The sequence below is a fragment of the Haliotis rufescens genome, unplaced genomic scaffold, assembly GCF_023055435.1.
Source record: "Haliotis rufescens isolate VD_foot unplaced genomic scaffold, xgHalRufe1.0.p SCAF_6, whole genome shotgun sequence".
Lineage (NCBI taxonomy): Eukaryota > Metazoa > Mollusca > Gastropoda > Lepetellida > Haliotidae > Haliotis > Haliotis rufescens.
Genome location: NW_025964334.1, coordinates 18191909 through 18206491, shown reverse-complemented (window position 1 = coordinate 18206491; position 14583 = coordinate 18191909). Strand labels below are relative to the sequence as shown.

The 14583-nt window shown below is 39.3% G+C and overlaps 1 protein-coding gene across 3 annotated transcripts in view; it reads left to right on the top strand.

Moving 5' to 3' along the window:
- Window positions 1-14583, top strand: part of LOC124140545 — an 83207-nt gene that overhangs the window by 54647 nt on the left and 13977 nt on the right. For all 3 annotated transcript variants that reach the window (XM_046508173.2, XM_046508171.2, XM_046508172.2), the window contains exon 3: window positions 12689-12778. In XM_046508173.2, the coding sequence (XP_046364129.1) occupies window positions 12689-12778 (90 nt within the window). The remainder of the gene's footprint in view (window positions 1-12688; window positions 12779-14583) is intronic.

Genomic DNA, 14583 nt, shown 5'->3' with positions numbered 1-14583 from the left:
GTACCCTTTCTTCTTCGTTTTCCCGATAACAGCGTTAACACTCGATACAGAACATGCAAAGTACCCTTTCTTCTTCGTATTACCGTTACAGCGTTAACACTCGATACAAAACATGGAAGGTACCCTTCCTTCTTCGTATTCGCACTCGATACAGAACATGCAAGGTACCCTTTCTTCTTCGTTGTCCCGGTAACAGCGTTAACACTCGATACAGAACATGCAAGGTACCCTTCCTATCCTTTCCCCATCACAGTATTTCAAGAAGATAAAGTATATGGTCATGTGTTTGTTTAATTTTCAAGGTCATCAAAGTTAACTGTACAAAGTAACATAACCGGGTATTAACTGGTATCATCCAGATAACAATAGAAAGTTTATTCCACATATAACGTTATTTAGATCAGATGTCCTTACATGTTCAAAACAGGCTTTGACTTTGTCATTCGTACAAAGATCACAGAGTTCACGCCAGGCATACTTACATTACTATCCCTTGGATAAGCAGAGAGGTGGTGTAGATACTTAATCCGGACACGTGTGTGGTGCAAGGGTGATCTCGTTTTATTATCCCCCGCCCAACGAAATATGTTTTCATGAAACTTTGCATGTCTGTCAGGTACATGCTGAACTGGTGCCTTTTGCTATTTAGATAATCTTATTTTTTAAATTTTTCCATGGCAACAAGTTGAACTTAATGAATTTATGAATTCTTCTTTTAAATGCCAAAAATTCAGTCAGTATAGGATTGTTATCACTGGGGACTTCAATGTGGACCAGTCTGTCCGTGACAACAATGCACTATCCAACCTCATGGAGCAGTTTACATTCGCCCAGTATATCAGTAAACCAACCCACACCCTTGGGGGTACACTAGACTTGATCTTCTGTAATGAGCCCATCTCAGCAGGAGTCTTTCCAGTTCCATACATTGACTATCGTCTTGTGTGGGTTGTGACGGTATAGGTGTAGTATATTGAAGTGACAATCATTATTTCTTTGTATGTTAATCAACGTGGTAATGAACTGAACTTTTTGAATCTTAATATTTTGCCTTTAATCTACTATGTCCAAGCAACATCTTGGGTTTGAACTGGTAATGACCATAATCACATATCACAAACTAATACCATTTATGTTTCTGAACAAATATTCCATGTAGATATTATTACGAGTCAAAATGTTACTTGTAATGTTTTTCTTTCTCCCATCCTCATGTACAGTACAGTAGTAAATGTACTAACTGGTTTTGTCAGTTTGTACTTCCATCATGTTTTGGTGGAGAAGGTTTCATTTTTTCATAGAAATTGTATTTTGCAGCATTATAATTTGTTTCTTCGGGATATTTTGCATTTACATCAAGTAGACGCTCCCCTGCTGCCTTTTACTCCTTACACAATTTCAAATGTAAGTGTTTGTGTGATCAAATTTCACTATTGTTGACATAATATACACTTCATTTGCTGGGCAGAAGACTTGGCCACGTTAGTGGCAAACTCTTCTTTTTTTATAATTTCCATGACAACAAGTTCCACCTCGGTTAAAAAAGGTTAGGTTTGTTTAGATTTAATTATGTCATAAATTCTGCAACAGGGGCGGGAGCTATAGCCACGTAAGTGGCAAACTCTTGTTGGTTTTCTTTTGATAACCTTGATCTCGCTAAGGTCACACATAAAAGGTCACTTTGGAACTGTATGTTTTATTTATATACTAATAACGACACTTCTTTGAGATTAATACTTTATTAAACGAAACTAAAATGTCACGCTTCAAATTACCATTGCTGTCTTTATTATTTGCACTAAAATGTCACGCTTCAAATTACCATTGCTGTCTTTATTATTTATAAATTGATCTGCCACAGACATTGTACAATCGAGCTAGAATTACTTGCCATGTGGTACTACAGATAGATCGGTGTTTCTTGGTCAATGTCTATGATTGTGATGCACCGAGAACTTTCTTTATTCCATGTCATTTAATGCAAAACAAGTTCAACGTGACCCGAAGACAATTTATAGAATTTGTACCCATATCTAGACTTACGTTGGATGATGCGGTTGTGTCCCCTTCTGAGGATATGTTGCGGGACTGTTTTTGAACTTTCTAAGGTATCTGACTTCGCTTTCGGTCGACCATATTCCATAGAAAGTCCACTCGTTTAAAACAATGGTATCTTACGATAAGTGAAGTATTATCTTTGTACCAAATAACTTTTGTCTCCGGAATCAACCTATTTTGTCTTCCTCGTCCATTTGATAGTTTCAACACTAGACATAAACATGTGCCAAATAACATGTGTCCTCGCCATTCATTCAATAATATTAACACTGGACATATTGACGGGTACCAAATAACTTGCGCCTTCAACATTCATTCAATAATAGTACAGTAGACATATTTACATGTGCCAAATAACTTGTGTCCTCACCATTCATTCAATAATATTAACACTGGACACATTTACGGGTACCAAATAACCTGTGTCCTCACCATCCGTTCAATGATATTAACACTGGACACATTTGCGGGTACCAAATAACCTGTGTCCTCACCATCCGTTCAATAATATTAACACTGGACACATTTGCGGGTACCAAATAACCTGTGTCCTCACCATTCATTCAATGATATTAACACTGGACATATGGACGGGTACCAAATAACTTGTGTCCTCACCATTGATTCAATAATATTTACACTAGACATATTGACTGGTACCAAATAACTTGCGCCTTCAACATTCATTCAATGATAGTACAGTAAACATATTTACATATGCCAAATAACTTATGTCTTCACCATTCATTCAATAATTATTATAGTAACACAAGACATATTTACATATACAAAACAACTTTATCTTAACCGACCAGGTAATAAATGTACAACTGTGCCAAAAGCATTTTGTGTTCACCATACAGCTTTTACGGTATAAATCAATGGCTCGTTGGTGTATCGTCATCTGTGACCGATCATCCTTGAGTTTCTACCTGAACGGTAGCTTAATTATGTCTTATCTTACCAGAAGAACATCGCGAATTTCCATAAATGTATCACATCGATAATAAAAACCCTATATACAAGAGTCGTGTAATTGGAAACACATTTTTCTGCCATACATTTGTAAACGGCCATCCTTGCCCATTCCTGCCCATCCTTGCCCATGGTATAGGGAAGCTTGAAGTCTCCATTCGATACACGTCTCTTGCCACATACCAGACATAATAGTCACCAGAGCATAAACTCTCTGCACAGACAAATAACTGCCAAAACTTCAAACAGACCGAGAGGTACATTAGCTCTCTTAACCGAGTCTCTGGTCTAAATGAGACATAGTGTTCTAGTAGCAGACAGTTGAAATAGGCATGTCTGACGCTTCCGAAACTCACTCCACAGACTATCTACCTCTGTTAGCCCCTGCTATGTAGGGCTCTCGCTCATTGCATTATGTTCCTGTTGCGGAGCCCTTGGGAACCAATTTTCAGGCTTGAATGGCAGCTTATTTTTCTTCTTCTCACTAAACCCTGCTGTTTTTGGTTGGAGGTCATGGATCGACAATTATATCGTAGATTGTGTTATCCTGCACGAGAACGTTTCCTTGTTGGAGGTTAAAAACGATTAATTTGATATTTCGATCAATCAAATCGCAGCATTAGCTCTCTATGCAAACTGGATTGAATAACGAATTTAATGTGTGTTTGGATACATGACTGACCCCTATTGTCTCATTAGATTGATATCTTTCTTAGAATTATCTTGTTGCAAACACGCCTTGGGGAATACCATTATGTTTAGATGTTTGTTATATTGTTTCAAATTGCAGGGGAAACACGCGATACATGACAAAACAGACAAAAACTAAATTGTATTATTTAGCACTTCACATGTAGGGATCGATCAAGTGTTCTGATATTTTCATTCTGAAAATGTTAAAGCCCCATTCTTCAAAATTGTTCAGAGATTTCTTATGTATTATTGACGTCATTCAGAAAATTCTTTGCATGACATTTAGAAGTGAAACACATGAGGAAGAGAGTTTATGGATGAACTTCTTTATTATGAGGAACACAGCATTTCCGAGTATACGTTTACTTCTTCATCAGGTGAATGAAAGGTAGGAAGTAGGAAGCAAATATATGTACAAGTAAAAACAACAAAAGCAATAAGGTAACAAACGCGGAAACTTAACAAGGGAAACCAACAATTAATAAACGCTGATAGGTGATTAGCACTGGACAAATGGAAGTCGGGATTGAAATTATCACTAACTCAGATACTTTATTTCGAAAGAGTAGCTTGTGTTAATTATGTCAGATATCAAACTCAGGAGTGAGTGAGTGAGCTAGTTGCTGGTTTTAGTATTACCCATGCCATGTCACAGTGAAGGATACAAAGAATGTGTACCCATGTGGAGAATCAAACCTGGACGTTCTGTGTGAAGATCCACCGCGTCAACCACAACGCTACCTTCCACCGTTTGCCCCAAGAAGGAACACATAAGGCACCTACCTGGTTTCATTTTTTAAATGAAAACAGCTGGTATGTTCCAAAAAATACAAAATAATTTTGCATCGGATTTTAACTTGTTTGATGGATGTCGTGAAGAAATGTGCTATGGCTCAACAAGAAACTGCTTGGCTCTGCTTTTAAGAGAAAAAAATGAATTTTGAAGCAAAAACATTAAATAGTCACTTTATCATTTCACGACATAGATAACAACATATTAACTTTGTTGGGCCAAGTGATGATCATGCCAGCTATATGCAAGATTAACAAGTCTTTCATATTGCAGTGATCAGACTACAGTAAATGTTAATGTCCTTGAAGTCCCTTATCAGTGAGCTTCACATGTGTTCGTAGCACATTATGTTGTGTAACGTAACAGTCACGTTAACTGCCGCTTAAGTGTTGGACACCGATCAACGCTCGTTCTGTTTACCTACGTTACGTCTCTCCTCCAGGTTATCACGTTGTTAAGAGTTTTTCAGTATTTATCATTATCAATCGCTGTTCGGAGTCTCAGTTTGTTTATAGTGTCTTCACGACTGGTTAGAATCTATTTCTATTGTATGTTATTAACCAAGGTTCCTGATACGCGCTGTCAAGAGCTTCACACTTCGTCATAGGGTATTGACACATGATATTACTATCATCTGATAGAATTATTTGAGGTCGCCGCGCAACATGCAACATTTTAAACCTCAGGCTCTGGTTTCAAATTCAATTTAGCGCAGTTAAATCTACAGGTAGCCTATTTCTACATTGAAAACGCAGTATGACTATCGACATTATAACGTGTGCATGACAAAATTAACGCTTTGGTGTTAGCCACGATATTAATTGAAGGGTCCTTGGCCGAGTCAAGTGTTTTCAGTGGGTTGTCAAGTTGAATCAAGGGGTCAAAGATAATAACCATTCAACAACGTTACGTGCTGCATATGCTCAAACACTGTTTTAGTCAAATCGTTTTATTCTACTCGCATATAAATCATTGTTTGAAAGTGTATAGCACAAACAACTTCGTCAGCCAAAGTCACGTGGACATTTATTATGGAAACTCAGCAAACCTCCTAAGGTTCAGTGTTCCACATCTCGCATCATCATTGTGACGCAGAAATAAAGGCGGCAAAGTCGCCTTACGAAAAGCGCGAAATTTCAACCTAATATTTGAAATAATTCGTGTTTTCTGCCTAGATGTTATGCCACACATACTTTGGTTATTATGGTATCCGCAACTCTGCATTTTATAACCTATAATTGTACATTGTGTCATTTATAAATGCCTACCGACAATCATTTAGAAAGAAGTACTTTTCCAGAAATATCTACCTCCGCGGGTGTAAAGGCCCCCAAATCATATGTTTCAATCACAGGTGGTTATTGTAATTTGATACCTCTAACTGTCCAATCATAATTGAGTAATTCCCAAACTCATGGTAGAATTAATCAACCAATGGCTGTTCCTATGTTGAAACGTACATAGTACTTGTGACATCTATGACTTGTCACTGGTATTTTCGCGTGTGTTGATAATGTGTGTGTGATGTGTTGATTCCCTGCAAGCGAGTGTATAGAGAGTGTAATCTCTTCGACGTGTGTAAAGGGTATCATATCATGGATCTGTGTAGGTTCGTGTTATATGGAGATGACCCTGCAAGTGATTTCATACAGACTGTGGTCTGTTCGACACTCCCATTGTATCACCTGTCACATATACATATCATAGATCCGTGTAGGTTCGTGTTATATGGCAATTACCCTGCAAGGGATTTCATGCAGACTGTGGTCTGTTCGACACTCCCATTGTATCACCTGTCACATATACATGTCATAGATCCGTGTAGGTTCGTGTTATATGGCGATTACCCTGCAAGGGATTTCATGCAGACTGTGGTCTGTTCGACACTCCCATTGTATCACCTGTCACATATACATGTCATAGATCTGTGTAGGTTCGTGTTATATGGTGATTACCCTGCAAGGGATTTCATGCAGACTATGGTCTCCTGGACACTGCCAGTGTATCATCTGTCACATATACATGTCATAGATCCGTTTAGGTTCGTGTTATATGGTGATTACCCTGCCAGTGATTTCATGTAGACTGTGATCTGTTCGACACGGCCATTGTATCATCTGTCACATATACATATCATGGATCCGTGTAGGTTCGTGTTATATGGTGATTACTCTGAATAGGTTGTCTCTCAAGGGATTTAGGATTCGAACTGGTCCCCAGAAACCAATGTTAGTAATAGGTGAGGCCTTAATGGATGGGGTGGTCATAATATCAATCACTGGATTGTTTGATCGAGACTCGATCATTTACAGATCGACGTCATATCGAATATTGCTGTGACAAGTAACGCGAACTTCTGTCTCAACACACAAAACACAAAGGTAAACGGTTAGTATTGCCTTTGTTAGCAAGTGTATGAGACTGTGGTCTATTCAACGCTGCCGAAACCATGTTTATATTTGTGATCGGTCAGGGTCTGCTATTATGGATAGAGTGGGTTAGTGGTTCGTGATTTTTACCTCAGTCACACATTATTTTCTTTAGTACAGTTCCCATCTGACGTAATGCTTATAATGTTATACAAGAAAGTATACATTTGAATTCAGGAATTAGCTATTCACGCAGGAATACATTCTAATAAAAAGGTCAATCACGTCATTGCAGTTTTGTCAGATGGATTTCGTGTATGTGACTAAATTATATGCACGTATGTATAAAGCTATGCACAGTTTAATGGAGAATCCTACAAAATAACCCATCTGCGCTTAGAGTTTGGTGACCTCAGAGTGAAGTGAAACCTCGAAATAGACCCTCTAAACATGTACTTTTGGTGAGGTGATGTGAAATGGAGTTTAACGTCGCGTTCAAGAGTATTGCACTTATATAGCGACGTTCATGCACGCGTGTGTGTGGCAGCTTGTACTTGTCCGGACTAATGTCGATTTTATAGCGCTAACCCACTGAGATACCATGCCGCAGTTGAACATGAATACCAAACAGTATACTGACTCCGAGCCGACCAGTCCTTGTTTCAGCCTCTTTATACCAGGCAGGTAACAACAAGTACCATCTTTAACGTCTTTTGGTATAACGCGCCAGGGATCGAACCCCGGACCTTCCGCTCTCCGGGTGGACGCTCTACCTCTAGACCACAAATACGGTTTTTCGTATTTTGGAAAAGTGAAGTGTCGATATTAGACATCATATTACTTTTAAGATTTCACAAAGCTATAACCTATATCGAATCAATGGAGTTCCAAGCTAATTATAGAATTACTTGGAATTTAGGGACGTTCGACACCTATTGATCCTACTATTCAATAGGATGCAAAGTTGACCTTTTTGGAGACAAGCCACTGTATCTATAAACCACGTACAATATTTACCTGGGCTAACTTTGTAATTTACTGCCAACAACTTGAAGTTCATCTATGAAGTCACAGAGCCTAACGCAGACATTATTTTGAGTTATAACTTTAAATTGGAATATATTTATTTGTCCATCTAATTATAAAGTGTCCAAACGGTAAGTGAATCATATTAACGTGCTAATGAATATGGTTATTGGATACATTAGTAATTATCAGAGCAGAATTGGTCGTTTTTTCAATCGTTAAGGAGGTAACTTGTTATAATCGAAGAAAAGAAGTGATATCACCGATGGCCTTTTTGTATGCCATTTACTACGATGGCACTGTAAACAGTCATTAAACTGTTATTATTAGTCCTTTGAGGAAACATGTTATGAATAATGAGTTTTCTGGTTATTGGTATTCTTGTATCCATTAAACTATCTTAATATGTAAAAATAGTCATTGAATAGGTTGCCCACTGGAACCAGCAACGAGTTTTACGTATATTTGCAATAAAAGGTAAAACATGTATCATTCGCCATCACAAAGAGGTCTACTTTCGATTGAAATATAATGCATTGATATTAACGTTAAAGTAACTTAAATGTTACCCAGTCATGAATGTCCTTAAATATTGAATATCAGGATATAATCTTGATTGCCATGGTCTGTACAGTAACTGTTAGAATTGTCACCATCACGAAATATGCCTCAGTAGCTGTCGTTATCAGTACTTAAATCTTTCTTTAATAAGAACCTGTTTAGATGTACCATCTCAGCCACGTACCAAAACCAACCATCGAGTACAACTACATAATTATTGAACCTATATGGCAATATTCGAACCAACATGGAAACAGTATCGCCTTACTTTCATTTGAAATTGTATGTGTTCATCCCACCTACGGTCGAACCAACATGGATCCGCATATACCGTTTCTTTATGCCTTGTGGTTGTATCTACATTGCTATACTATTTGAAACTTTATGTGTTCATCCCACCTACAGTCTGACAAACATGGAAACATTATCGCCTTACTTTCATTTGAAACTTTATGTGTTCATCCCACCTACAGTCGAACCAACATGGATACATTATCGCCTTACTTTCATTTGAAACTTTAAATGGTCATCCCACCTACAGTCGAACCAACATGGATACATTATCGCCTTACTTTCATTTGAAACTTTATATGTTCATCCCACCTACAGTCGAACCAACATGGATACATTATCGCCTTACTTTCATTTGAAACTTTATGTGCTCATCCCACTTACAGTCGAACCAACATGGATACATTATCGCCTTACTTTCATTTCAAACTTTAAATGGTCATCCCACCTACAGTCGAACCAACATGGATACATTATCGCCTTACTTTCATTTGAAACTTTATGTGTTCATCCCACCTACAGTCAAACCAACATGGATACATTATCGCCTTACTTTCATTTGAAACTGTATGTGTTCATCCCATCTATACCCTTTTACCTTCAGTATTACAAACATGAAAATACCGTTTCGGCAGTGCCATCAAATACACTTGCTTTAACCATGTCCTCATTCATTTGAACCACATTCGTGTCCATTCGTGTCATTCGTGTCCACCTTCATTTGTACCACATGGTTGCACAACGTGTGCGTACCTGTTCATGTTATTTGAACCACAAGGTAGTACCTGGTCATGCCTACCTTCATTTGAACCGCATGGGAGTACCTGTGTATGTACTATTATACCTTCATTTGAACCACATGGGAGTACCTATGTATGTATACCTTCAATTGAACCACATGGGAGTACCTGTGTATGTATACCTTCATTTGAACCACATGGGTGTACCTGTGTATGTATGCCTCCATTGAACCACATGGGTGTACCTGTTCATGTATACCTTCATATAAACCACATGCGTGTACCTATGTAGGTATACCTTCATTTGAACCACATGGGAGTACCTGGTCATGTATGCCTCCATTGAACCACATGGGTGTACCTGGTCATGTCTACGTTCACGTGAACCACATGGGTGTACCTGTGTATGTATGCCTCCATTGAACCACATGGGTGTACCTGTTCATCTATACCTTCATATAAACCACATGCGTGTACCTATGTAGGTATACCTTCATTTGAACCCCATGGGTGTACCTGTTCATGTCTACCTTCACATGAACCACATGGGTGTACCTGGCCATGTCTACCTTCATTTCAACCACATTGGAGTACATGTGTATGTATGCCTTCATTTGAACCACATGGGAGTACCTGGTCATGCCCACCTTCACGTGAACCACATGGCTGTACCTGTGTATGTATACCTTCATTTGAACCACATGGGAGTACCTGTGTATGTACTATTATACCTTCATTTGATCCACATGGGTGTACCTGTGTATGTATGCCTCCATTGAACAACATGGGTGTACCTTTTCATGTATATCTTCATATAAACCACATGCGTGTACCTATGTAGGTATACTTTCATTTGAACCACATGGGAGTACCTGTTCATGTCTACCTTCAACTGAACCACATGGGAGTACTTGGTCATGCCTACCTTCATATAAACCACATGAGAGTACCTAGTCATGCCTACCTTAACGTGAACCACATGAGAGTACCTGGTCATGTCTACCTTCACGTGAACCACATGAGAGTACCTGGTCATGCTTACCTTCACGTGAACTACATGAGAGTACCTGTGTATGTGTACCTTCTTATAAACCACATGAGAGTACCTGTGTATGTATACCTTCATTTGAACCACATGGGAGTACCTGGTCATGCGTACCTTCACGTGAACAACATGAGAGTACGTGTGTATGTGTACCTTCTTATAAACCACATGAGAGTACCTGTGTATGTATACCTTCATTTGAACCACATGGGAGTACCTGGTCATGTCTACTTTCACGTGAACCACATGAGAGTACCTGTGTATGTGTACCTTCTTATAAACCACATTAGAGTACCTGTGTATGTATGTATATACCTTCATTTGAACCACATGGGAGTACCTGGTCATGCCTACCTTCACGTGAACCACATGAGAGTACCTGCTCATGCCTACCTTCACGTGAACCACATGAGAGTACCTGTGTATGTATACCTTCATTTGAACCACATGGGAGTGCCTGGTCATGCCTACCTTCACGTGAACCACATGGGAGTACCTGTGTATGTATACCTTCATTTGATTCACATGAGAGTACCTGTGTATGTATACCTTCATTTGAACCACATGAGAGTACCTGTGTATGTATACCCTTTTTTTAACCACATGGGAGTGCCTGGTCATGCCTACCTTCACGTGAACCACATGGGAGTACCTGTGTATGTATACCTTCATTTGATTCACATGAGAGTACCTGTGTATGTATACCTTCATTTGAACCACATGGGAGTGCCTGGTCATGCCTACCTTCACGTGAACCACATGAGACTACCTGTGTATGTATACCTTCATTTGATTCACATGAGAGTACCTGTGTATGTATACCTTCATTTGAACCACATGGGAGTGCCTTGTCATGCCTACCTTCACGTGAACCACATGAGACTACCTGTGTATGTATACCTTCATTTGATCCACATGAGAGTACCTGTGTATGTATACCTTCATTTGAACCACATGGGAGTACCTGGTCATGCCTACCTTCACGTGAACCACATGAGACTACCTGTGTATGTATACCTTCGAGGCGGTCGGCTAGCCTAGTGGTTAAAGCGTTCGCTCGCCACGCCGAAGATCCGGGTTCGATTCCCGACATCGGTACAATGTGTGAAGCCCATTTCTGGTGTCCCCTGCCGTGATATTGCTAGAATTTGCTAAAAGCATACTCATTCACTCACTCACTCACTCACTCACTGACTCATGTATACCTTCATTTGAAGCACACTGGTGTGCCATTTCATCTGTACCTTAATTTCGTTTTGTTGATGTTCAGGCAAGATCTGAGAAACGTGTTACTAACTAGGAGATAAACGGTAGCGATCTAAGTAGGCGACAGAGGTCTGCTTGTTATACTACTATATACGTCCTGTGGGAAGAGCTGTCAGGGCTTATTAGACCATCGAGTCATTCAGTGTGGGTGTAGGGTTTGAAGCATGAGTTGAATGCATCTGTTGGAGAACCTTCACATAGGGGTGATACTGCGACAGAAACTCGCAGCACTGCAAAGCATGCACACGACAAAACATGATCTTCCTGTAAGTACACATTATTAGACGCTATCAGGTATTGATCTGAGAAACAGATGTACATCTCTTCAAACAGAAGACCTCGACAATGGGGAAATTTGCTTCCTGTTGGTGGTTTTGAATATTAATATAAATTAGGTTATCTCAAACCCTGAAAGCGTAATGGGAACTCGCTGTCGTATGCTACTGGACACGCCTTATGCAATGTGGTTTTGATGTATTCTATACAAAATGACTTAAACGTGGCGATTTGCATTTGGATCAACGCATTTGCATTTCTGTCTCAGTTTTATGAGTTAGGTATGATTTATAGGAATAGTTTTCTTATATTACCGAGCAATGAAATTGGTCGAGAGTGAAAACACATGTGTTAGATACTTATTTCTTATCAATGAACACTTAGAGTATCGTGTGATCATTGGTGAAATGAGATGGGCTCTTGACAGAAAAGGGAAGAATTTCGAAAACATATCTTAAAGGAGGACGTCGAAGATGTGAATAAAAAATTCTATTTTATACGTAATGTTTGCATGGATTTTGATTATTATTGTTGTTGTGTTTTTTTAATATTATTATTATTATTATTATTATTATTATTGTTATTATTATTACAGCCCGGTTCAGAAACGAGACACGTCCAAATTAGACATGAGCGCCTTACGGACAGCCCTGGACGGGATGGACACAGATCTACAGAGCAAACAGTAGGTGCACAGTGGATATGTAGTCCTTTCACATTCATATCACCCCTTGGGGCACGATTCCAAATGCATATTCATTAACTCATGTCAACACGTTAAATGAATCACACTATGCATATAAAAATAATATGTGCATGAGTACTTGAAAAAAGGTTCAATAATAGTTATGAATATTCCAGCTTGTAGCGTTAATAATGATGAAGGCCTACAAAGCCTATGTGTTGATACAGGGCATTGGATGATAACTATGCTAACGCCTATCTTTAGGCTGAGTTGTATTTTCCCATGGTGTTCGGAACAGGTGCTTGTTTAAGCAAAGCCTTCGAGGGAACAGCCTTGGATCTCACATCATTCCGTTAATCTCAATATTCCCCATTGAGAAAAGGTATATGGAATGTCAGACCTATATAAAAAATTGAGATGTTACGCCAACATATTGACCTGGTATCATCACTTATTGATAGTGATTCATAAACACGTGCTAATGATACAGTCGAAATTGTAAAATGGTAACTGCTTCCAGCAGATATTTCTTCAGATTATGTAAATGTGTTATCGTTTTTTTACTGATCTGATGTCAATAATGTTAACACGTCACAGACAGAGAATGTCGTCATGTCGTATTGACCTCCACAATGCAGCAATATGACCTCAGCAGCACGATCAATATGCAGGATAAAGATATCCCGTAGGGTTTGTTTGTTTGTTTGTTGGTTAACGCCGCACTCAGCAATATTCGAGCAATGACGGCGGTCTGTAAACAATCCAGTGATTGACATCATGAGCATCGATCCATGCAATTGGGATACGACGACATGCATCAACCAAGTCAGCGAACCTGACCACTCCATTCCGTTAGTCGCCTCTTTCGACAAGCATAGTCGCCTTTTGCGGCAAGCATGGGTGTGCAGGGTCAGAAGAAGTCAGAAGAATCTTTACTCATGCTGCCAGCCTCTGGTCTGCCTACTCCAGATGGCAAACACGAAAATAAATAATACGAATATTTGTGAGAATAGAACTAGAGGTGAAACTGCATATTTTCCTTGCCAAGTTCACAAACGCAAACTTCATAGCATAAGCATGATTATCTTTTCTAGTGAGTAAATGAGTATGTTTTACGCCGCTTTTGGCAATATTCCAGCAATATCACGGCAGGGGAACACCAGAAATGGGCTTCACACATTGTACCCATGTTGGGAATCGAACCCGGGTCTTCGGCGTGACGCGCGAACGCTTTAACCGTTAGGCTACCCCACTACCCTCATTTCGATCATTAGTTGTTCGTTTAAAACCACCCTATATGTCTCCTGTCTTAAGTGTTTCCTCAAAATATGAGTGAGTGAGTTGTTTACGCCGCTTTGAACAGTCTTTTAGTTCTCATAGCATGTCAACTTGTGTTGAACATGGCCAAAGCGATATAGTTTAGCATTCAAACCCACGATTAAACTAATAGGACTCCCGTACCTCAAGATATAAATAACAGCGACGCAACTATTTCCATATTCGTAAGAAATTTCTGCCCAAAACGATTTCTGCCAAAGTTGATTGTACAATTCCGACTTTATCATGAGCTTGTGTTTATGAATCGCTGTTAAATATTGATGATACCAGGTAATCGCGAAAAGGTGAGCGTATCCTGACCCATCCGTCACAAACACACACGAAGGCAAGTCAATTGTTCACCTAAGAAAACACGGGAACATATGGTTCAAGACAAAAGAGGGAATTGCGTCGGTTATGTTTACTGAGGCCTTCAATGTTGTGATGACTTTCGTTTACTTAATGCGACGTTAGGGGAAGACGACGAT